This window comes from Rhagoletis pomonella, unplaced genomic scaffold, assembly GCF_013731165.1.
Source record: "Rhagoletis pomonella isolate Grant_MI unplaced genomic scaffold, Rhpom_1.0 Rhpom_scaffold_00001, whole genome shotgun sequence".
Classification (NCBI taxonomy): domain Eukaryota; kingdom Metazoa; phylum Arthropoda; class Insecta; order Diptera; family Tephritidae; genus Rhagoletis; species Rhagoletis pomonella.
The window spans coordinates 62,580,541-62,606,698 of record NW_023458555.1 but is presented as its reverse complement, the minus strand read 5'-3'; the positions used below and the strand labels follow the sequence as shown (position 1 = coordinate 62,606,698).

Below are 26,158 nucleotides of genomic sequence, written 5' to 3'. Positions count from 1 at the left end.
ATTCGACATCTTTTTTCATACACTTTTAAATTTTACCTGTCACCAATACTAAATCCTTTATGCGAATTACTATTTTGAAGTTCACCAGCATAATTTATAGCGAATTTACAGGAAAACTTAAAATCGAATTATGAACGTTAATACCGGATTGATTAATGCTAATTCTACCAAGTCTCCTCCTCAGTAGCTTTTGAAAATAGACCGAAAAAGGAACCTCGATTTTCATTTACAAAAAAATGCATTTGTATTTGTATGTATAGATGAGATGTTCATCAGTGACTAATATATCAAACAATTCAGACTGTAAATAAGCCCGTAAGTATGGTATTGACAAAATATGTTGCTGTATCAAATTTCAGGATGTTAGCATAGACAGAGATCAGAGATATGAGAATTTCAGTTTGCATGGGCGGTATCACGCCCCCCTTTCCAAAATCTACCACTTTTCGCCATAAGTACGTTATTTATATCATAAAGCGATATGAGAATTTCAGTTTGCATGGGCGGTGCCACGACCCCCTTTCCAAAATCTACCACTTTTCGCCATAAGTACGTTATTGATATCACAAATAGCACATTTCAGGCCGTTAGCATAAGCAGTTCCAGAGATAAGCGATATGAGAATTTCAGTTTGTATGGCCGGTGCCACGCCCCCTTTTCCAAAATCTACCACTCTTCGCCGTAAGTACGGTATTGACAACATATATTGCTGCGTCCAATTTTAGGACGTTAGCATGAGCGGTTCCAGGGAAAAGTGATCAGTGTTGCCGCGAAACATTTTTAGCGGTAGCTAAATTCAGGCTAAAAAAGGGCTAACAAAGAGCTAAAAATCGTCGTTGTGGCTAAAAATGGTAGCTAAATTTTTTTACCTACATATAAATATATAAGTATACACGCAAACATTTTCTATAAGTAATGATATAGAAAAACAATGAACTCTGGAAAGAATTAATATTTTATTCAACAAAAAAACTTGTTGTGTAACACATAAAGCATATTAAGGGCCGCCAACTTACCTATTTTAAAGTATAGTTAAATCATTAATGGATAAGATAACGGCCCAGAAACGTAAAAAACATACATAAACATATGTTATTAATTAATTAATTTCTTACATAAACAAAAAAATTAGATCACATTAAGAATACATACATAAGTACTAGAATCATATCTATATACAGTGTCGGAAAATACTAAATAACTTACATAATTTCAAACTATGCTTCGAAAAATATCCATTTGTAAAAGAAATTTTTAAAATGTTATGTTATAATTTACAAAGAATTAAAATGTCGGTGCTTTATTATTGTCCGACGCTGTATGTATCAAACAAACAAAAGAGTATTCATTTAATGAACTCATAGTAAAATAATTTAATCTATAAACATTTTTTTTAACACATTAAATATCTATATCAATACTATCATCGCTAAGCGATTCTTCGTCGTTACAATTTTGTTCATTTCTCATTAACCTGACGATATCATCTGTAATTTCAAAATCATGACACAGCACTGAAATAGCACATTTCAGGCCGTTAGCATAAGTGGTTCCAGAGATGACCGATAAGGGATATTTACAATCTAAGCACCTGTGCTAAGCTTCAGCTCTCCAGCGTAATTGGTTTTAGAGATATAGTGGTTTTCACATTTTAGTCTATATGTCAGATGCCACGTCCCCTATATATAGGGATTAACATTTCTGGATTAGAGGAACTTATATCCTTTAAACCGGTGTTTCATTGAAATCGAGTGAAGGGTTCCTTCAAAAAAAGAATTGCAAAATTTTCTTGTGGCGTATTTATATATAGACTAGCAGAGTACTCGACGTGGTTCGGGGTAAACAAATCAAAATATAAACCGTAGTACAAATATTCAGTTCAGCATAAATTAAAGGAGACAAATTATTTTCTTTCTGTTTAAATTAAGGCATCCTTATGAACCAAACTTTTAGATATATCGTGCTGCAACTACTATATATATGTCATCATTTTCTGTACTACAAATCTTGTTTTATTTTTAATAGATAGAATTTTTAAATTAAAATTGGTCTATACGGCTCATTCCGTTTATCTGCCTACTCGCTTAGCTGTTTTAATATAGCTGCACTTTTCCGGTAGAATGCTTTTTATTCATTATGAATGATAATTTTTCATTTAACAGCATCGCGGCATCAAAAAAAAAACGATTTAATCTTTCCGTTTCGAAACGGTCTAACGACTGTAAGGCAAAGTTATAAATATCCGAGTGATCAATACATATGTATCCCCCATTTACAAACTCATGTATATGTATTACTCTAAACAACTCCCATATATATGTATGTCTGCATACCAAATTCCAAGTTCATGTGAATTATGGTTCCCAATTTATGGCTGATTAAAATTTCCACGCCTATGCTCCACGTTCCCTTTTACAAACTCATGTATACAAACCTTACTATAAGCACCTACCATGGATATTTTTTCGTACCAAAGTTCATCATATTTCACGCCCCTTTCAAAAAATCGTTTATATATACCTTACTATAAGCACCTACCGTTGATACGTCTGCATTTTAAATTTCAATTTCATGTGACATATGGTTCCGCTGATAAAAATTTCCACAACTATGGGATGTGCCACGCCCCTTTGTCGAATCCCAATTTTTTCCTCCTATTATAATCCCAGGTGTCATGGCAATACTCCGCCAAAATTTCATTCGATTCTGTCCACCCGTTTAGGCTGCAACCTGGCACATACATACATACATACTTCTACAAATATATAGTAAGTATCAATCCTTCTCTTAGCGTAAAAAAATTTTGGGGGTATCTCGCCCACAGGGCCTCCTACCGTGTAATTTCTTAGTCCAAATATATCTTTTCAATTGGCTAAATTGTGTTTTAAATATGAGCCAAATCGGCAAGTAAATGAGATTTTTAGGAATATTCTAGCGAGCAAATTTTTTGGTAGAAATATTTCTTTTCAAGGTACTGAAATATGTTCCAAGTATGAACCAAATCGGTCTAGCCGTTTAGTAGTTTAGTGACATTTAATATACAGAAAACTCTATGAAATTGCGATATCGTGACGTCTCAGCATTCTTCATTTTTCGGCAACAACAACAAACAGTTTAAAATCTTTTTAGATCGAAAAACCTTCCACACAGGAGGTCGAAAACAGTACTTTTTACAGAATTAAAATCGGTTCTGCCGTTTGGTCAGGCATCGCCGTCATACGGAAAACATTTCATTTATATAATGTGTTATTTAATGTGGATCTGTTTTTCTTTTAGTATCTATCAGTGACGTAGCCATGGGGGGGCAGTGAAATGAAACTTTTTATTTTTGAATTAATAACACAATACTATTTTACCCTTTTGATTTATAATTTTTTTATTTCAGACTGATGACAAATGAATGGTGGATTATGTATTTGAATATTTGCGAAATACACTAGGCCATTTTGCCCCCACACAGTGTTGGGAAATAATCTATAATCTATACAAAAACTGTACTTTTCGACTAAATTGTATCGACTTTTTAATTTGCTCATATGCATGCATGCATACATAGATTCCCTTCAAGACCAATGCCTTGGTGGTATTCACGGGAAAGTTTATGTAGGTACATTTACATATTTTACACTTTTAACATAAATGTCAAGGCAGATATTTTAAGATACACTTCTTAACAAACAAATTTTTTTAAGTTATTATGAATGGATAAAAGAGACATCTTCTTTGAATTCAGTACTAAAATTTGACATTTCAAGTGCTTATCAAAACTTTATACATGTTAACTAGATTGGCCATTTATCTTAAAATTATATAATTTTAATTATTTGTTTATAAAAATGCTGTTTACACTTTAACAAAACCCGTATAAATCCAAGGTTTAATCTTTGCGCAACATAAACAAAATCAACAAACTATCGTAAAGCTTTTTAATTAGATTTCCTATAAATACATATTTTGAGTAGCCAGTTTGGAGCTCGATCAATTCAAATAAAGCGCAAGTTTAAAATACATAGCTGCGACTTATCGTTGATTTTTAATATATTTTTTTTTTTTTTTGATGAAGGTGTTGCTCATTTTCTTCATTAAAAAAATCGTCGAACATACTTAAATAATATGGAAGAAAAGTACCGACATCGTCAAAAATATGCCATACATCAACTATAAATCACAGCTACTTTAAATTTGTACTTTATTAGACTAAAATTGAATGAGCTAAAAAACTGCAAAATATTAAGGGATAAAATTGGAATAAAAAGTTCGAAATTTTTACGAAAGTTTGTCGATTTTTTTTTAATGTTGTTCAAAGATTGAACTTGTTTTCATTTAGAGTTTGTTAAGGAATAAACTATATTTTTATAAACAAGTAATTCAAATTAAAATATAATAAAATAAATAGTCAAATCTAGTCAATATGTGGGTGTCGTAAAGTTATGATATTTAAGAACATCTGTTTCTTAATTAACGATGACACTGTTTCTATATGAAGCTAATTTCAACATTTTGTTTTAATAAAATTTTGTATCGAAAATATTCTTTCCAAACTTGCCTAGGAATGCGATATAATGGTTCGTTCAAAACCTTTTTTCAAAACTTATAAACGCAAAAACGAGAACGCGAAGACAAAAAGAGAATACAAAAATTTCCCGCAGTGAATTTTCAGATTTTTAAAACGGTACAGTAATTTAAATTTTTATATTTAAATAAAGCATGAATACCCCATGGAATAAACGAGTAGATAAAAAATATATAACTGTAAAACTGGCACATACATAAATATATGAAAGAATGCACTCAGGCGACGCCTCTAGCCAATGTGTGTCACAAATTTAAGTTGTCGATGGACATTTGCTGTCGATGGACAGCAAGTTGGACTAAAATAAAGGGAACAAAGATTAATGTATATCCTGATATGGATGTCCGACGAAAGAGGTTGTGGCTTGAAAATATTTTGCAGAGGGTTGCCACCTCGTTACAAAGTTAGATTCAATAAAAGCAATAGGTTAAATAAATAACTTTAATATGAATATAAATCAAAATTGCTTGGAAGAAACTTTATTCCTAAACTGCATGTAGTAGGGTTGCCACCTGATTTTATAATTAAATACAATTTTAATTATGTGTGTTAGATAATTTAAATATGTATCACAATTAGGGATGTTAATTTTTCAAATTATTAAATTAGTTAAAGCAATTATTAAAAATATGGGTATCAAATGAAATGGGTTTAAACATGTTTTATTTCTGAACTATATTTAGGAGCATTGTCACGTATTTAAAAAAGCAAATTTAACTTAATTCATGAGGCGCACGCAATTTGTATGTAGATATCAAAATATCAGAAGCACACGTTTTTTTTTTTATTTTTTAACTATATTTAGGAGGGTTGCCAGCTGTTTCAGAAGTCTTAGCTAACTTATGCACAAATTCGAATACGAGCACGAACACGAAGAAGAATACTACTACGGAGACCTAGGCTAATACCATGTTCTGACCGCCAACGAAAGCACTTTTGTAAACTAGTTTTGGAATTGTGGGCTGAAGGCTGTTCACACCGACTGTTGGTGTCGTTGACATTTCTAACATCCTTTATTTACAGTTTTGCTATGCAAAAACAAAACCAAAATACTTTTCATTAGCAAGCTTTTACTTCCATTCTTATTTTAGTTTGGCCAGCCAGTTAACTATAAATCCGAAATGGCGTATTAAAGATGATAAAATATGACTTCCACTTCGATAAATAATCGAAAAAACTAGTGCAGACACCGATTGCAATGAGTGGTACGTGAGTTTTCAAGTGGTTTTCAGCGAAAACTGGTTTTCGTTTAAAAGATTTTACATGAACGAAAACACAAGTTTTAGGTCGAAAACCAGTTTTAGCAACGAAAACATGTTTTCGTTGTCGGTCAGAACATAGTATAATATAAAAAGCAATACAAATTTCTGCAGTATCAAAGGAACTAAAAATGAATCTAAGTGATACACGTCATGGCACATGTATGTCTAATTATAAGCTGATGGTAGATATGATTGAAGTTAATGTGGATCTACTTCTCTATTGCTAATTATTAATATTTGGCTATTCATATTGATTTATTAAATTTAATTCGATGCAATCAAAACGAATATTTCATGTACCGTTTTTAACTTGAATGTGATCTTCATAACATCACGTATTCTACGTTTAAGTTTAGCGGCTGTGACTCCGACACAGCCTGCAGGTCAAAACGAAGGACTGATCCTTTTTCTAACATGTTGAACATCTGAGGAGTTTACCTCCTTTCTGTTTAGTTTATTTATTTTTTTAATCCTAATTTTTTCGGGCAAATGCCAAAAAGTGCAAGTTTCTGATGAGGTACACGGCTGAAGGGTCATACACAAATACTACCTAATAGATAATTTCAGGAGCTAAAATCTCATCCAAAACGCCTTTCTGAAAGTTATTCCTTTCTCCTTCATTTTTGTATGGAGCGGCACAAATTAAAGGGCTTCTGCTTTCGCTATTCAAAAAACAGCTTTCAGAAAGGCTTTTGTAGGACGTACTTATGAAGGCCTTTTGAAAAAGTTCTTTAAAGCTGTTTTTAGTCCATAAAAATCATTCTTATTTATGGAATTTATTCAAGGCTCATATTAAATAGTTTTATTTAGACTTAAAATGCTAATTGAATCTTATTTGTAATGCTAAGTAAACTGTAAATAGGAAAGACCTTTCTAGGAAGCATGCAGGGAAGCACTTTTTTCAGTCCTTGTTGCGTAAGTCTTTTAGAGTAACTTCACTTAAGAAATCATACCTAAATTATCTTCAGGTTATGCATATACCAAATGGCAAAAATGATCATGAAGCACGTTGTAGGATATGCGGAAATTTGCTAATGGTGGTAAGGCATACATTCAAGCCCACTTTAAGGCGCCACATTTCCAAGTTACTTCACCGTCACGAACAATTTTTTTTTATGATAAAAAAAATTCAGAACTTGAGCATTTCATCATCATCATCACTCATTCAGCTCTACGGATTGTTCCACAGAACTACGTTGCTTACCCTGCAAGAACAGTGACTATCATTTGACAAATCATTTGAGTGGCAAGACTGATAGAGATTTCTGTCACTAGCTACCTACAAGTTTCTATCAAATTCTAAAGGGCAGTGTGAAAAATCTGATGTAAACATTTGTGTACATGTGATCTTCCGTCTTCCTCCAGCTTATGGCCTTATATATTGGTCTCTTCTTAACCAACGCAAAATTTGCAAATGTGTTTGTAAGATAAATGAGAATGTGTTAGTTTCCATCACACAATTCTTGTAGGGTATAGTATTAGAACCAAAGCAACTGTACTTATAAGGCATACATTGGCACCATATTCACATGTATCTTCGTTTTTGATTTGAATGATAAGTGTCCTGGTCGATGGGTTCAGGATTATGGCAGCCCTACGCTAGCAGTTCATAAAAATGGCACGCCTATGATATAGTAGTTTTTATTTTTAAATCTGGACGCTTGTGATTCGAATCGAGGAGCACATACTACTGTTAAGTGGTTAATTTCTCTAATTCTTGTCTAATCCATATCTAAACTTTAGTACTTATTTTAGCACTACTTACTTCTTACTCTAGTAAGGGTTGAGCACGGATAAGACAAGGATTGGAGACAAAAACCACTTAACAGTAGAAAGAGTTTTTATTTCTGGAATTTTGAATTGTGTCGTTATTGCAGAGGTCTATCGATATGTAGATGGTTTCTGAAGTTATAAATAATTTTGCGTAGACAATTTGTGAGTAGACATGGATGGAAAACAGGCGTTAATGATTATTGCTAAAGTTTCTAAAAGAAATTGCCTAGTATTAAGCTTTTTAAAGGTTTTTTCAACGCACTTACGTTGAATATTCTATATGGAGCAAAGCATATTGGACCATATGAATAAAAATACATAAGTAATTGCTTTTCAGAACTTTTACTCGATTTATTCAAACAAAATTTAAGTAAAAGGCATGAAATTATAAGAAAAAGCAATTGCTTAAGGTGTTCTTACATGATATGTATTAGCATGTGTACATGCAACTTTTTACATATGGAAATGCCAACATCTCGTGTAAAGGCATATTAGATTTGTTTCTGTACAAAGCAGATCCACGTGCATACGAAATTGTAGAAATGTATCTATTTTCATCTGACAGATAGAAACATCTGAGTTTAGTTTATTTCGTTTTCAAAGAACGTATTTTTAAATTGTTAAATGAAGACTGTGAATTTGACAGACATACGCAATTACATTTGTATTGAAAAAGTCACATTTATAGATGCAACTACATATCACCTTTAGTTTTCATTCATACAGCCCATTGATCAGGGAGCAGCAGTAGAACAGCTTACCCTACTTTTTCGAGAATATCGTCTTTAAATTGTCATTTTTCTTTACATTTTACTCTAAAATATCAAGCTCTGTTTACGTATATGGATTCCAAAACCAACAACCAAATACACGTAGCTTGCTGTTTTTCTCGGGTACTATTACCTGTCCGTGCCGCGGTGTGGATATTATTTTAAATTTTATGAAAAGAGCAGATATTTATTGGGCGAAACTTCAAAAAGAAAAATGTTGCTGATTATATGAGGGATGGTTCGACATGGGAAACGCCAAAGACGAAGGCTACCTTGAGAATGTTATAAAAATTAAGAAGGTTTCAAAGATGGAACCTTCAACGGTACGCTTTGCAATTCAGCTCGTTCGTATCGCAGTTTTCGTATTACTGAAAATTACCGTTATATGCGAGGTAGGCGTGGTTATTGTCCGATTTTGCCCATTTTCAATACCATCCGTCCTACGCTGAAAAGAAGTGCACATACCAAGTTTCGTTAAGATATCTAAATTGTTATTCGAGTTATCGTGTGCGCAGACGGACGGACGGACAGTCACCGCTTAATCGATTTCTTCATTCTGATCTTCTTCTTCTTCTTATTTGGCGCTGTAACCGCCTAAGCGATTTTGGCCGAGTCCAAAACAGCACGCCAGTCATTTCTCTTCTGTGCTAACTGACGCCAATTGAAAATGCCAAGTGAAGCCAAGTCCTTCTCCACCTGGTCTTTCCAACGCAGAGGAGGCCTTCCTCTTCCTCTGTTCCCAGCATCGCGGCCCGCGTTGAATATTTTTAGAGCAGGAGCATTTCTGTCCATCCGAACGACATGGCCAAGCCAGCGGAGCCGCTGAATTTTAATTCGCTGCACTATGTCTATATCGTTGTAAAGCTCATACAGCTCATCGTTAAATCGTCTGCGATATTCGCTATCACCAATGCGTAAAGGTCCGTAAATCTTTCGCAGAATCTTTCTCTCGAAAACTCCAAGAGCCGCCTCATCAGATGCTTTCATTGTCCATGCTTCCGCGCCATACACCAGCACAGGCATGATGAGTGACTTATAGAGTGTGATCTTTGTACGACGAGAGAGGACTTTACTTCTCAATTGCCTACTCAGCCCAAAGTAGCACTTGTTGGCAAGAGTGATTCTCCGTTGGATTTCAAGGCTGACATTATTATTGGTGTTAATGCTGGTTCCCAAATAAACGAAGTCGTCTACTTTTTCAAACTTGTAACTGTCAACAGTGACGTGGGTGCCAAGACGCGTATGCTCTGACTGTTTGTGTGCTGACAGGAGATACTTCGTTTTGTCCTCGTTCACCACCAGACCCATTCGCTTTGCTTCTCTATCCAATCCCGAGAAGGCAGAACAGACGTAGCCCTTGTTTTTACCGATAATATCGATGTCGTCGGCATACGCCAGCAATTGTACGCTCTTATAAAGTATTGTGCCTGAGCGGTTCAGTTCTGCGGCTCTTATTATCTTCTCCAACATAAGATTAAAGAAATCACACGAAAGGGGGTCCCCTTGTCTGAAACCTCGTTTGGTATCAAACGGCTCGGAGAGGTCCTTTCCTATTCTGACGGAGCTGGTGGTATTGCTCAACGTCATTTTACACAGCCGTATTAGTTTCGCGGGGATACCAAATTCAGACATCGCGGCATAAAGGCAACTTCTCTTCGTGCTGTCGAAAGCGGCTTTGAAATCGACAAATAGATGATGTGTGTCGATCCTACTCTCGCGGGTCGTTTCCAAGATTTGGCGTATTGTGAATACCTGATCTATGGTGGTTTTCCAGGCCTAAAGCCACACTGATAAGGTCTAATCAGCTCGTTGACGGTGGGCTTCAGTCTTTCGCACAATACGCTCGATAAGACCTTGTAACCTATGCTTAGAAGGCTAATTCCGCGGTAGTTGGCGCGTATGGCGGGGTCGCCTTTCTTGTGGATTGGGCAGAGCACACATAAATTCCAGTCGTCGGGCATGCGTTCATCTGACCATATTCTGCATACGAGCTGATGCAGGCACCTCATCAGCTCCTCGCCGCCGTACTTGAATAGCTCGGCTGGCAGGCCGTCAGCTCCAGCAGCTTTGTTGTTTTTCAGCCGCGTAATCGCTATTCGTACCTCGTCATAGTCAGGCGGTGGGACAGCTACTCCATCATCATCGACTGGGGACTCGGGTTCGTCTTCCTCACTACTTTCAGCGCTGCTACCATTCAGTAGGTTATCAAAGTGTTCCCTCCACAATTTAAGTATATTCTGGACATCGGTCACTAGGTCGCCATTGTTGATCTTACAGGAGTTCGCCCCGGTCTTGAAACCTTCCGTAAGTCGCCAAACCCTCTGGTAGAATTTTCGGGCGTTCTTCCTGTCGGCCAGCATCTCAAGCTCTTCGCACTCACGTATTTCGGCCTCTCTCTTCTTATTGCGGCAAATACGTCTCGCTTCCTTCTTCAGTTCCCTATAACGGTCCCACATGGCTCGCGTTGCGCCCGATCGCAGCGTGGCCCTGTAGGCGGCATCTTTTTTCTCTGCGGCTTCTTGACATTCCTCATCGTACCAGTTGTTCTTTCGGGCTCGCTGAAATCCAACTACTTCTTCGGCGGCGGTACTTAATGATCGGGAAATGTGGTTCCACTGCTCGCGTACGTCGGATTGTTGAAGAGTGCTCTCAGAGAGCAGGTGTGTGAGTCGAGTGGCGAATAAATTGGCCGTCTGTTGTGATTGCAGCTTTTCGACGTTAAGCTTTCCTTGCATTGTTGGGCGCACATTTTTTGCTGCACAGAGGCGGGTGCGTATCTTGGCTACAACAAGATAGTGGTCCGAGTCGATGTTTGGCCCTCGGAGTGTACGTACGTCCAAAACGCTTGAAGCATGCCTTCCGTCTATCACAACATGATCGATTTGGTTTCTCGTTTTTCGATCTGGAGACAGCCATGTAGCTTGGTGGATGTTCTTATGCTGGAACCTAGTACTACATATTACCATATTTCGGGCCCCGGCGAAGTCGATCAGCCTCAGTACGTTATCGGACGTTTCGTCGTGGAGGCTGAATTTTCCGACAGTGGCGCCAAAGATCCCTTCCTTGCCCACCTTGGCATTAAAATCGCCAAGCACGATTTTGACATCGTGTCGGGGGCAGCGCTCATATGTACGTTCCAAGCGCTCATAGAAGAGATCCTTGGACGCCTCATCCTTCTCTTCCGTCGGGGCATGGGCGCAGATGAGCGAGATGTTGAAGAATCTAGCTTTGATGCGGATTGTGGCTAGACGTTCGTCCACCGGGGTGAACGCCAGTACTCGGCGACGGAGTCTCTATCCTACCACGAATCCAACACCGAATTTGCGCTCCTTTACGTGGCAACTGTAGTAGACGTCGCAAGGCTTCACGCTTACTTTACCTTGCCCCGTCCATCGCATTTCTTGGATGGCGGTGATGTCAGCCTTTGTCTTCCCGAGGACATCAACCAGCCGGGCAGAGGCACCTTCCCCATTAAGGGTCCGGATATTCCAGGTGCATACCCTTAAATCATAGTCCTTTATACGTTTGCCGTGGTCGTCATCAGAAAAAGGGGGTCTCATCCGAGGCTTGTTGGAATTTTTCATTGGGCGGGGTTTTAACGTGGCGGGACCCAAACCCAGCGCACGCGAAGTTTTACGCCTTCTCACTTTAGCTCGCTCCCAAACGGGTGTTTGGTTGCTACCCAGAGGATACGTGGATATAAATATCCGGACGTTGTGAGCTGCGATTTGAACCGTACGCACAAGAATCGCTTCTGGCCACTCCCAGGTGAATGGCAGTCAAAAGTTTTCCACTTCTGCGCACGGAACCATCCTCCTTTCATTCTGATCATTAATGTATAAATTTGTCTATATCTGTATTGATTCGTTTTGCCTGTTACAAAAAACCTTTATGTGGACAAAGTTATAATACCCTTGTGCGCAAGTTCGCTCGGGTATAAAAAATAGGGGCATTAATATGGACAAAGAAAGTAAGAGTGCCTACAAAAACAATGTAGGACCAAATGCACAAAGACCTGACTACATTAGGGATGAACCGACAAACGGTTATAGCACCGAATCTGAATGCTCGCTGCGAATACGAAACACAAGTCAGTGACGGGGGTCCCTGTTGGAAGAGAATGCCTATATGCATGTATGAGATATACCCCAAGTTTTTTTACATACTACAAAAGAGATTAATAGCACAAAAAGAACAGATTTATTTTTGTATGTTTCATATAGTTGTATTTTTACAAATACTTACATGGTCCGTAACAATTTGAGGCCGTCGAAAGCGCCATCCTCAATGCACTCCATGTGCTGCAAGTCTGTTAGAACACTATTTGTATTTTCGTTATGTGCGGATAGAAATAAAGTTAGTACCATAAAATAGACTGTGCCTTTTTTGTTGTCGTATTTCCCCTACTTACAAATCCTGCAACGAACTTGCATACTTCTTCAGGCCGGTCGTGCGTACTCGCGGCAGCCCTGCCGACGAGATGCTAAGCCTTTGCATCGGCACTGCAAGAGTTTGTGGTACGCGCATTAACGCCTCTCCCTCACAATGGCACTCAATTTCATCCTGCAATAGAAAACAGAAATAATTGTTAATTGCAGTCTAATGCTTGCAACACATTGAAAACAGCCGACGACGGGCTACATCGTTCAAATTATTATAACACGTAGTATGATTTATAAGTAGTTTGAACTCGACCCGGTTACAAAACGAATTGATAAAGTTTTAGATGTAGCCAGATGCACATATTTCTATTTAGACAATCCACAAGGGCTGTATTTTCCTTTTTCCGTTCGGCATCTGTAATTGCCGTAGTTTGGAGTTTTCCAAAGATATTATTACAATTTTTGAGCTAGTATCTTTCACAAAATAAATTGTCAATTATGGATATTTAAAAATACCACTAACTCCTAAATACAGCTACACAGAATACTTTACACTTTAAATTCCAAAAACGACTGTTGTTAAACAATGTAATGCAAATAGGTTTATATGCGCAAATCACTAATAATCAAATGCTTCCCAACCTGTTACACATTTTGCATATAAAAAAGCCAAACATTGAAATAAATTTACCTAAAGGTACATCAAAGTGGTTCCAAAAAGTTTATTTTGGAAATTCATAAACGCTACCTCAAATATTTGTTATTTGTTATAAAAAAGAGAAACGTGTTTTTTTATTTTGAAAAAAAGTTTTCTTAGATGTCACGCTGGTCGGTTTTTTTAAAACGCTGATGTTCTCAATTTTTTTATTTTCTTGACATGTTAAAGTGCAGCTAAAAGTGTGGTTGTTACATATAACACTGTAATATTGGACCAAACCAACTTTTCTGAACAGACTGAGTCATAAGTAAGAAAAGTAATTTCTCCGTTTTTCGAAGTTAGCCTCCGAAATCGAGATATATGGATTCGAAGTTCGAAATTTAACCTTTAGTAAAAAATTATCTTTAATTATTGCATGTAAAAAGCAAAAAAAGTGAAAACACACCCATGGTCCGCCTATTGCTCTTATTTATATTGTATATAAATTTTTTCGTGAAAATTTATATTACAGGTGCTATAACGGGTCAAAAGTCAGATCTTCGAAAAATTTCAAACTTAATATTTCAGAAATTTTTTAACTGATTTTTAAAAACCTTCGTATTGTTGTAAAGGTGATTTAACCCCCTTTCTTTTGATATGCATATTTGTATACTTCATATAAAGAAATTTGTGAAAAAATGCATTTAAATGAAAAAATAACTTTTTTTGTATAAAAAAATATTTTAAACAAAAAAAATACTAACCGATTTTTAAAGTTGGTATCTTTGTAAAAGCGATTGAACTCCCTTTCTTATTATATGCATATCTGTATACTTCGTATATAAAAATTTGAGAAAAAACACTTAAAAGGAAAAAATACCAATTTTTCTTATAAAAAAATAAAAATTACTAATTAGTAATACAATTGAATACCGCATTTAAGTAAAACAAATAATTATAAGTGTTTAAAGCATTAATTCGTTCTTGTTCACCCACATCCCTGTTAAAAATAAAGCAAAAATTTATGTAACAGAAGTCTAAGGCATATAAAACAAGTAAGAAAGTCTAAGTTCGGGCGGAGCCGAACATTAAATACCCTTGCAAGTATTAAATATATGTTTTTCACCATTTCGAAAGATACCGCTACATGGTAAGCATGGTGTATTAATTTTGAGTAAATTAGCGTCCTTAAATTTCGAAATATTGAAATTTCAAGCATTTCTGAAATTTACCGTTATATGAAAAGCGGCCGTAATTTAGTTCAATTTCAATAATTTTCAACGTTTTGCTTTTACGTGGCAGGCACAATAACCATACCGAGTTTGGTACAAATTGGTAGAACGGTTACCGAGATACATATATGTGATCATAAGTGGGCGGTGCCACGCCCATTTTACAAAATTTTATCATAAACTTATATACATATACATATCGTAAAGAATTGTTGCAAGCATCAATTTTGAATAAATTAGCTTTAATATTTACTGATTTATCGAAGATTTTGTATTTCCTTAAATTACCGTTATATGGGATGTGGACGCAGTTATTGTCCGATTTGAAAAATTTTCGGCCATTTTGTATGCTGTAGCATATCCAACAACTGCGCCAAGTTTGGAAGAAATTGGTACAGCTGTTACCAAGGTATACACATGTAACCATAAGTGGGCGTGTCTACGCCCATTTTCCAAAAATTTACAATATTTCTATTTTTCGTCTAAAATTTATTGTAAATATCAATTTTGAGTGAATAATCTTCAGTAGTTACTAAAATATCGAAGTTTTCGTATTTCTGAAAATTACCATCATATGGAAAGTGGGCGTGGTTACAGCCCGATTTCGCCCAGTTTCAATACCAACCTATCTCGGATAAATGAAAACCTACATACCAAATTTCGTTGAGATATCTCAATTTTTGCTCGGGGTATCGTGTACACTGACGGACGGACAGACAAACATGGCTTAATCGACTTCTCTATTCCTTCTGAGCATTTATGTGTACATTTGTCTATATCTACCATTATGTGAGCAAAGTTAATATACCCTTGTGCACAAGTGCGCTCGGGAATAAATATACAAACACCATGGTGTTTGATTTTTTTACATAACAGGTTATATATGAAAATGCAAGGTAATTTTCTGTTTTATTTAAACAAAGTATTCAATTGTATTACTAATTATTAAGTTTATTGTTTAAAATATTTTTTATAAGAAAAATTTGGCATTTTTTCCTTTTAAGTGTTTTTCTCAAATTTTTAGTTACGAAGTATACAAATATGCAAATCAGAACAAAGCGGGTTTAATTGCCTATACAAAGTTGTGAATTGTTTAAAAATCGGTCGGTTGGAAGGTTACTTTTTCTTTTAAATGTGGTTTTTCTCAAATTTTTTTATGCGAAGTATACAAATATGCATTTCAGAAGAAAAGGGTTTAATGGCCTTTACAGCGATACCAGTTTATTAAAAATCCGTTAGTATTTTTTTGTCTAAAATATTTTATTTTTATAAAAAAAATGTATTTTTATTTCCTTTTATTAACTCGGGATGTAACTATATAATATTGATGCGCCTAAAAGATGCAGCGATTCCTATTCTCAAGTTATATACATACAGTCGAATGGCAATTATAGCCGTCATCGATTCTCCAACAGTTAGCGAGTAGCGAAACGAACGAACGCAATGAGGTACAACCAAACTCGCTATCGTCTATCCGTGCTAACTAACTTTGTTGTTGCTTTCACATGCAAAATTTTTCGTTAAGCGACCGGAACTCAAACATAGCAAGCAGCGAAGTGGCGAATCGATGACGGCTTATAATAGGGAGGTTTTAGTTGTTTAAACTATAATTTTATTTCTTTAAACGTGTTTTTTTTTTAATTCTTATTTACCAAGTATGCAAATATGCATATCAAAAGAGAGAGGGCTTAATCGCCTTTATAACGATACCACCCTTTTAAAAATCGGTTAGTAATTTTTTTGTAAAATTTTTTTTTTTTATAAAAAAAGGTATTTTTTCTTTAAATGTATTGTTTCTCAAATTTTTATATACGAATTATACAAATATGCATATCAGAAGAAAGGGAATTTAAGCGTCTTTACAACGATACCAATTTTTTAAAAAACTGTCAGTAATTTTTTTTGTTTAAAATATCTTTTTTTTATGAAAATCGGTACTTTTTTATTTAAATGTGTTTTTTCTAAAATTTTTATATATTAACAAAGTCGGTCGCTGTGGTGTAGTGGTAAGCAGTGCGCGCTTCCACTCCGCAGCACCTGGGTTCAAACCCTGGTCAAAGCAACATCGCAAAAAATATAGAAAAAAGGGTTTTTCTTAACAGCGGTCGTCCCTCGGCAGGCAATGGCAAACCTCCGAGTGTATTTCTGCCATGAAAAACAGCTTCTCATAAGAATACAATCTCCGTTCGGAGTCGGCGTAAAACTGTAGGTCCCTCCGCTTTGTGTGACAACATCAAGGCGCACGCCACAAATCGGAGGAGTACTCGGCCAAACACTAACATATGTGTAAGCGCCAATCTATTATTATATTATTATCATTATTATACAAATATGCACATCGGAAGAAAGGGGGTTTAATCACATTTACAACGATATACACTTTTTTATATTCAGTTAAAATTTTTCGAAGACCTGAACTTGTAGCACCTGTAATATAAGTTTGCACAAAAACGTTATACACAATTTAAATAAGAGTAAAAGGGGAACTATGTCCATAGTTTTAGGTTTTTAGTTATTTACATGCAATAATTAAATATAAGTTTTTACCAAAGGTCCTATTTCGAACTTCGAAGGTCCATATCTCGATTTCGGAGGCCAACTTCGAAAAACGGAGAAATCACTGTTTTACCAATGATCTCAATCTCTTAAAAAAATTGGTTTGCTCCAATACCCAGAAGAAAAGTTGATTTTGCCGTATAGTGTAATTACTCTGGTATTATTGTGGAACATTCCCTTAATTACATACCTGTCTTGGTCAGTTATAATAGGCCTAGTGCCGGAAAATAGGCTCTCGAAAAGAGACTAGTAAAACTAAAAGGTTGATACTGAACGATTTACGCGTTGTCTTGGGTTCAAACTTGTTACCAGGGGGGGAGTTCTGGGGTTGCTAATTAGGAATCTGAAGCCAGTTTTTCAAAATTCAAAATGGCGGATCCATTTATTTTTAATGATTGGATTTGTTGGAAGACCGGCACTCGGGAGTTTTTGGAGTCGCCGATTACGAATCTTAAGTCAATTTTTTTAAATTCAAAATGGCGGATCCAATATGGCGATTAAATTAAAAAAAAAAATACTAATTATAAAACGTTGATACTGAACGTTTTAAACATTGTCAAGGGTTGAAACTCGTTTCCAGTGGGTTTCTGGGGTTGCTTATTACGAATCTGATGTCAGATTTTCAAAATTCAAAATGGCGGTTAATAGTTAAAAAAAATTCAATCATTTGTTTTTAAGTTGGACGCCATTTTGGATCCACCATTTTGAATTTTGAAAATCTGACATCAGATTCAAAATCAATAAGCTCAGAAACCCACTGGAAACGAGTTTCAACCCTCGACAATGCTTAAAACGTTCAGTATCAACGTTTTAATTTTAGTATTTTTTTTTAATTAGATCACCATATGGGATCCGAAATTTTGAATTAAAAAAATTTACTTCAGATTCGTAATCGGCAACCCCAAAAACTCTCGAGTGCCGGGTTTCGAACAGATCCAATCATTAAAAAAAAATGGATCGCCATTTTGGATCCGCCATTTTGAATTTTGAAAAACTGACTTCAGATTACTAATTAGAAATCCCCGGAACCCCCTGGTAACAAGTTCCAACCCATGACAACGCGTAAATCGTTCAGTATCAACGATTTAATTTTACTAGTCTCTTATCGAGAGCATATTTTCGGGCACTAGGCCAATTCTAGCTGACCAAGACAGGTATGTAATTAAGGGAATGTTCCCCAATAATACCGCAGTAATTATATGTAAAAAACACATTTCTAGCTGCATTTTAATACGTCAAGAAAAAGTAGAAACATCAGCGTTTTATAAAAAAGTGACCAGCGCCACCTCTAAGAAAAAAAATTTTTTTTTCAAAATAAAAAATACGTCTCTCTTTTTTTATCACAAATAATAATATTCTGGAGTAGCGTTTATGAATTTCCAAAAAGAGTGTTTTTATGAACCACTCTAAGGCACATATATTATGCAGTTTATAACCAAAATATATGAGATTATTAACAAATTCCAAGAACAAAAAGCGGTGTTCCGATGCGTCCTTCGCCTTATACCGCTAAGACGCATTTTTTCACACAAGGTTGTTTCACTTTAATTGAAATCGTGAGCAAACCCTTAGTTATTGAATCATGTGTACGTACCTTCATTTAATTTTGTTCAAACTTTCAGGAATTAAAGTACAAAAACAACTAATATATATTTTAAATAGTATTATTCAGCTTTGTACCACGATTTGTTTATTAGGAAAAATGAAAAAAAAACAACAAAGCTTAAGCGGTAGAAGTTATAGCAGCTATTTCGGAGATCACCACATTTCCTCATCAGTCTTCTTTTTCTAGACTTCAGCAGGGATCGAACCCGCGTCATCGATTTTGATTACGGATTCGTAATCAGCACAGAAAATATCTATCAAAAACAGCTTTAACATTTGCCGCACCAAATACTTTTTAACCGACTTCCAAAAAAGGAGGAGGTTATCAGTTCGTCGGAATATTTATACCCCAGCGCACTTGTGCACTAGGGTATATTAATTTTGTTCTCATAACTGTTGTTTGTAACAGCTAAAACGAATCGATATAGATATAGACAAATGTATTCATAAATGCTCAGAATGAATAGAGAAGTCGATTAAGTCTGTCCGTCTGTCCGTCCGTCCGTGTACACGATAACTCGTATGTAGGTTTCCATTAATCAAAGGTAGGGTGGTATTGAAAATGGGCGGAATCGGACTGTAACCATGGCCACTTCCCATATAACGGTAATTTCCAGAAATACGAAAACTGCGATATTTTAGTAACTTCTGAAGATAATTCACTCAAAATTGATATTTACAATAATTTTCAGACGAAAAATAATAATATTGTAAATTTTTGGAAAATGAGCGTAGCCACGCCCCCTTATGGTTACATGTGTATATCTTGGTAACCACTGCGCCAATTTCTTCCAAACTTAGCACAGTGTTGGCCTTGGTACAACATACCAAATAAAAAAAAATCGAACAATAACCACGCCCACATCCCATATAACGATAATTTAGAGAAATACAAAATCTTCGATAAATCAGTAAATATTAAAGCTAATTTATTCAAAATTGATGCTTGCAACAATTCTTTAACCAGAAATACGTTTATGGTAAAATTTTGGAAAATGGGCGTGGCACCGCCCACTTATGATCAGATATATTTATATCGGTAACAGTTCTACCAATTTGTACCAAACTCTGTATTTTTATTGTGCTTACCACATAAAAGCAAAACGTTGAAAATTATTGAAGTCGGACTAAAATTAAGGCCGCTTTTCATATAACGGTAAATTTCAGAAATGCTTGAAACTGCACTATTTCGAAATTTAAGGACGCTAATTTACTCAAAATTGATACGCCCCGGCTTACCATATAGCGGTAGGTTTCGGAAAGGTGAAAAAACATATATTTAATACTTTCGCCGGGTATTTAATGTTCGGCTCCGCCCGAACTTAGATTTTCTTACTTGTTTTTTTTTTTTTATGTATGTTACCGCATAACTTTTGACCACGTCTACCGATTTCGATAATTTTTTTTGCATCGGAAAGGTAGTATCTCAGAGGTGATCCCATACTAATCTGGTTAAGATCCGATCAGTGGATCATGCGATATATATATAAATTTCGGTTCTTTTTTGCTAGTTATATTTTTGTTGGGCTGTGTTATCAATTAAAAAAAAGCAAAAATTCAGACGTCCGTTTTTTTCTACAGAAAATCTTCCTTATGTTGTCTCTAACATCCTTCGCTCCCCTATTTAGTTATAGTTTTGCAAAGTAATTCAATGACTATCATCACAGCATGTGCAGTCGACTGCGCCTTATTTTGCAACTTTGTCCTACAAAACCCAGAAAGGTTAATTTGGTCAAAAAAACGTGTCTTGCGAAAAAGTTTTAAATTGGATAACGGAGACGTTCCTCGAAAGGCCCTAAAGTTCAGCATTTTCATGCAATGTTTCACAAAGTGGTCAAAATTGCCCATAAGTCAGTGGGAAATTTAGTATATTTTTATGGCACTTGATGGAGTTTTGTCCCACGATGTCAAAAATAGCTATAGTATTGTAAACCTGCCCATCTTTTAAAGTTATTGAGGTTTTGTCGGGAATAAGCCGTGAGGCCTTTTGAAAAATTTAACATGGCGTCTCAAATATGGCATCTAAACTAACCGTAAATTTAATTGTGCTTTACAAATTTTGTGCCACCGGAGAACCCAACACTATAAGAGAAAAGTTCCCTACAACTTTGGCATTTTAATGGGCTACGCATTTTATCAGAAATCGTTGAAAAATAGCGTGACAATGCTAAAATTTTTCGCACTTTTTACTTTTACTTACAATAAAAAAAATATTTTTTTTTTTATAATTTGTATATAAAAATGTGGAAAACAAATTTGTGTGCAACCGCTTTTTACGAAAAATGCAAAATCGCAAAAAGCCAAAAAAACCTAAAATCCAAGTTGGGGGAATGTTCTGGTATGAAATTAAGGGATCCTTGATCTACGAGTCAAATAGAAGTAAACTGCATTAAAAGTTCGCTTTACTACATCAAGTGCAATTAAAATATAATAAGTTTTCCACTGACTTATAGGCAATTTTGACCGCTTTATGCAAAATTGCATGAAAATGCACGTCTTTCCGTTGTCCGATTTTAATTTTTCGCAGGGCACGTTTTTATGACTAAAGGAACATTTCTAAGGGAGTTTTGCTTTGTAGCTATACAACAAATTTTCAGCTTTTATTGTTTGTAACTGTTTGTTTTTTTTTTGAATTTTTTTTTTAATATTTGAATTTTCCTCCGTCCGATACGTCCGGCCATGCCGGAAGCTGAAGATGTTTGACAGGAGTGACTTTTCTCTGCTATGGTCCAGGGAACAGCGGTGAAGGCAAGAACCCAGCCCAGCCGACATGACTAGCTGCAGTGCACCCCTTTTGTGGCATGCCGCTTGCATTCACTGCTGCACCCAATGTTCACGTACCAGACCTCTTGGTCAGCAACCGAAGGCTTCTCCGAGACTTTACGTCACGTCCTCTGGAGTTTTGTATTCACCCGGTGAGGCAGTGCTAAGCGCACTTAGTTTTTTGTAGTTTGACTGTTTTTCTGCAACTTTGTTCAGTGGTCCGATATGTCGGCACGAGAATTGGGGAAAAATTTGTCCGCTAAGTGGGGTTTAGTATAAATAGATTTTCGTTTGTAGTATTCTTTTGCCAAATATTTTTTTTGTAGTTTTTTTTTAGGTGGGCGGGGGTGGCCCTTGAAACAAATACAAAATTTCTTTCGGACCCCAGCTCACTCAATAGGCCTGCGCTGGCGCTCCTGAACGCCTACGTATCGCGATGGAGTGGGCTGGGACTCCAACCAGCGCTCACTATCGGGGTCTCAGTCATCCCACATGTCTCAGGGAGCATACGTGACTGCCCTTTGCTGCATTGCGGTGGGAGTACTGAGACCGAAGAATAAATCAGCAAGTGAATGAGGCGAAGCCCAGTTCACCCTTCAAGTCTGGAGGGCATTCCATAATGCCGGCTTTTCATTGCGGTTGGGTGGGCTGGGCCAAATTATGTTTACATTCCTTTCTTTGTTGTGTCGTACTTAACCCTCTAACCGGTAAGAGTGCCTCAAGGCAAGGATCACAAAAATCACCGTTTGCATATGAAGATGTAATTTTTCATTACGCAAGTTAGTTCAACGCTGTTGATCATATGTTTGATGACATTTCTTTCTCAAAAATTAGAATGCAATCCGACGGGCCGTTTGTCCTCTGTAATCCGTTTTTTGCGAACAGGTGGAGGAGAAGGTCATGTTTTCGTATTAAAAAATTTCTGATTTTCAGCATCGAACATTTTTATTTTGGAGACGTTTTTTAACTCAAGAATTTTATTCCCGTAAATTTTTAGTCATAAGCTTCACGATTTTATATCTACGGTGTTGAAAATAGTTGGATTTTATGTTCTATAGCAAAAAATGTAAGTGTGCCTCAAGGCACTCTTGTCGTTCGGCGCGAATTTTTTTACGCGTCGCATTTTTCTGTTGCGTTTTAGTTATGGTGCTTTTTACCGGTAAGGGAAATACTTTTTATAAATTTTTCACCTTGTTCAACTATGTAGTCGAATGTGCAGGGTGCACAATAAAAGGAGGAGTTGCTTGGTTTGTACAAGTTCAAATGGGTGGGTTTTATTTTTAGTATCGTTTGTACACTAAAGATATTTTACAAAAGAGATGAATTCAGTTGAAATATTATCGAGGATGATTACACGGAGTGATGTATGTAGGCTGAGTTTAGCAAATTCCAAGGCTTAAAACAAAATGCGTGTTATCGCTACGGCAGCTGTAAGGCGAGTGGCCAACCCTGTCGTGGTTATTTCAGGCGCAGGTTGCCAGTCACCTTCCAGCGTTGCCACGTATCGCAACTGCTGGGGGTGAGCGTTATTCGGAGAAATCTATGAGGTTCATGTCTTCGACACACCTGTTTTTCATAAAGTGTCTAAATAACAATATATGCAAATCGTTCCATATATTGATGTCGCGTGAGAAGTTGTCGAAGTTATCAGCCGAAGAAATTCTTAAATTTATGGATTCTGTGGAGACAAGTAGTATAGCTGAAGCTACCGGTCCAGCAGTTGTACCAACCAATGGTGGTTTGATTGGAAGTAAGAGTTTCTCTCACATCTTTGGAAAATTGATTTTACGTACTGATCGTATGGATTTTTTATTGCAGACATTGAATAAATAAACAGAGATTCTGCTGAACTCAGCAAAGTCATCTGGCGCAAAACAAACCTCAAACTTCATATAAATGAGGTGGCATTTCGTGGCTTACCTGAGCACACAAAAACGCTCTCAAGACCGGCGCAATTATTTCTATATTTTTCCCCTAAAGAAATAATTGAAATGATTGTTTAAGAGACGAACCGGTATGCTCTAACTTAATCAGGATATAAACTTGAGATTCAATGTGAATGTCGATGATATCTGCCAGTAAATCGGCATTCATTTATACATGTCGGTTTATCGCTCCCCGAATTTAGAGAGCTAGTTAATGAAGAATGCATTCGAATCCATTCGCAAAACGATGCCATTGAAACGGTTTGAAGTCATAAAAAGATTCCCGTCGTTCCGAGATGGGGATGGACGCAATGACTGCCGTTTTTATCATTTCATTGATACCTGAACTCCGTGAACAGATCGCTGCTGGTCTTGTGAGCTACACTCAAACGCGCTCGGTTGGTGGCCCATCTTCAACAAGTCAACCTTCTACTCCACAAGATGAATCGCAACCTGCTGCTCTGAGTGTTGGCAGAAAATCTGTAAATCATGTTGATGGCGTTCGTTTCAATGGTAACAATCAACTTCCTAAATGGCTCGAGAAAGTGGCAAAAAATGGTGCAAACTCAATGTATTTGCGAAGTATGCAATTTATATTTTTTTGATCTCGGCAAAAAATTTCTTTTTGGAATAGCACTCAAAAAAGTAATACGTTTTTCTAGATTCCATTGCACTGCTAAACTTTTTGGAATAAAACCGTTGGTACTTAATAAAATTTCTATCTGTTCATGTTTTTTGCTTTAACCGATATGAGTGCCTGGAGGCACTGTTTGGTTTATCTCACCTGGAAGTCAAACGAAGCGACAAAATGGTATGCCAGAAAAAAATTCCCAACATATTTTTGCGGCATCATTACGCTTAATAAATGACTAGACGAAATTAGTTACTAGTTCCAATTTGACATGTAGTGGCGGAATTAGGATTTTATCGCGACTCACTAGCGGACTATTGATAATGTTTGCATTTCCAACAGTATATTCGTCTCGCAGTGGCCAATTTTCGGCGTACCTCGTGTCCCATAAACAAATAAAGCACATATTCCTTGGCCATCCAGATGGTGGCAATCCCATGACAGTGGCTACTACTTTCATGTCTGCACATATTCTCCACTGGAGTTTCTCACATTGGATGTAATTTAGAAGGACTTTTAAGTTATTGTACGTTTCAACCTTATCTGTATTGTACGCTAATGGAACGGGTGGTTTGCTTTTGTCTTTATATAACAAGACTGCTTTTAAACTGGCTTTATTTGAGCCTATGAAGAGGCGCCAATCGGGGGGATCGTGAGTTATATTGATCTCGTTCATTAAGCCGGTGATATCATGACAATAGGTGAAAGTATTAGCGTCTTTTACCGTAAAAAATTGTTTTATAGATGTTTGCCTTTTACGATAGCCCGACGTTCTAACATCTTGTGCCAAGTGGTTTCCACTCTTAAAAAATTTGGCGAACTCTTCTGCTTGCGTTTTTGATAGCACTAGTTTTCTCACGAATCCATCTAACTGTCCTTGTGTAATAAGCCTTACAAATGCAGTAGCTTCAGAAGGAACATATGTTTCATCGAATTCGTCGGTTATATTTACGAATCTTCCATACACAGTTGACTGATGAGGGCTTCTTCGTTCCGGTGCTGGGATATTCTCGCTATGTGGTCTTGGTAACCGCACATACAAACTTTCAACGCACTCTCTTTCGCGACGTTTTATTCGGTTGTCGCCAGCATGATAGTTTAAACATACATGACATGTATCACTGTTATGTACATCTAATATAAACGTAAAAATCTTGATGAAGTCTACTCATATAAACATTGCTGTCACTATGTAATTACCTGGCTTATACCAAATTGCAGGAACACCAAACATCAATTTATCAATTTCTTTTTCCGCCATTTTTGTAAACGGTTGCAACAGATCCTACATATCTTGCTCGGAACCCAAGACTCAGCTTTTATAAGTGGTTGGTCAAAATATTGTTTATAGAGAGATTCAACAATTGGAGTTATATTTAACAAACTTGTTTTTATATTAAATTTTCCACAAATAAAACAAAAGTTCGATTGCAGTTTTGCTGCACAGTCTTGAGCGGACATTTTTTAATCCAAGAGAACTATTACTATATTTTTTTTAGACATGATACGCTATTGATTTGATATTTATTTGACATTTATTTATATTTATATATGATGATCATTAGGTAAGCACAGTGCACATAAATACTGATAAGAATTGAAAATTATAAAAACACCATCTGTTTTGACCTTTGCACAACAAGTTATATACAAAATTAAAGCAAGTTTACTATTTTATTTAAATAAGGTATTCAATTGTATTACTAATTAGTAATTTTTTTGTTTAAAATATTTTTTATATGAAAAAATTGGTATTTTTTACTTTTAAGTGTTTTTTCTAAAACTGCTCCCAATGGCCCTAGGGACTTTGCTTCTATCGGACGCAATCTGACACAAGCCACTTTGAATAACCGACCAAATTTCACCACTAATATTGTCATTAAGCCGCAGGATTGGAAGGTATCCTATGACGGCACGTGTAGCGTCTCGGTTTTTCTCTTCAAACTAAACACGTTATGTAAGCGCACACAATGTACAGATGAGCAGGTGATGGAAAGCTTCCGCCTTTTTTTTTGTCAGGGCGAGCTGAGGAATGGTATTGGTTGTTCA

The 26,158-nt window shown here is 36.2% G+C and overlaps 1 protein-coding gene across 1 annotated transcript in view; it reads right to left on the bottom strand.

Annotated features, from left to right (window-relative positions):
• LOC118755619 overlaps window positions 1-26,158 on the bottom strand; it is a 238,743-nt gene that overhangs the window by 132,570 nt on the left and 80,015 nt on the right. The window contains exons 2-3 of the mRNA XM_036490471.1: window positions 12,790-12,941; window positions 12,624-12,698 (exon numbers count right to left, since the gene is read on the bottom strand). Of these exons, the coding sequence (XP_036346364.1) occupies window positions 12,624-12,698; window positions 12,790-12,941 (227 nt within the window). The remainder of the gene's footprint in view (window positions 1-12,623; window positions 12,699-12,789; window positions 12,942-26,158) is intronic.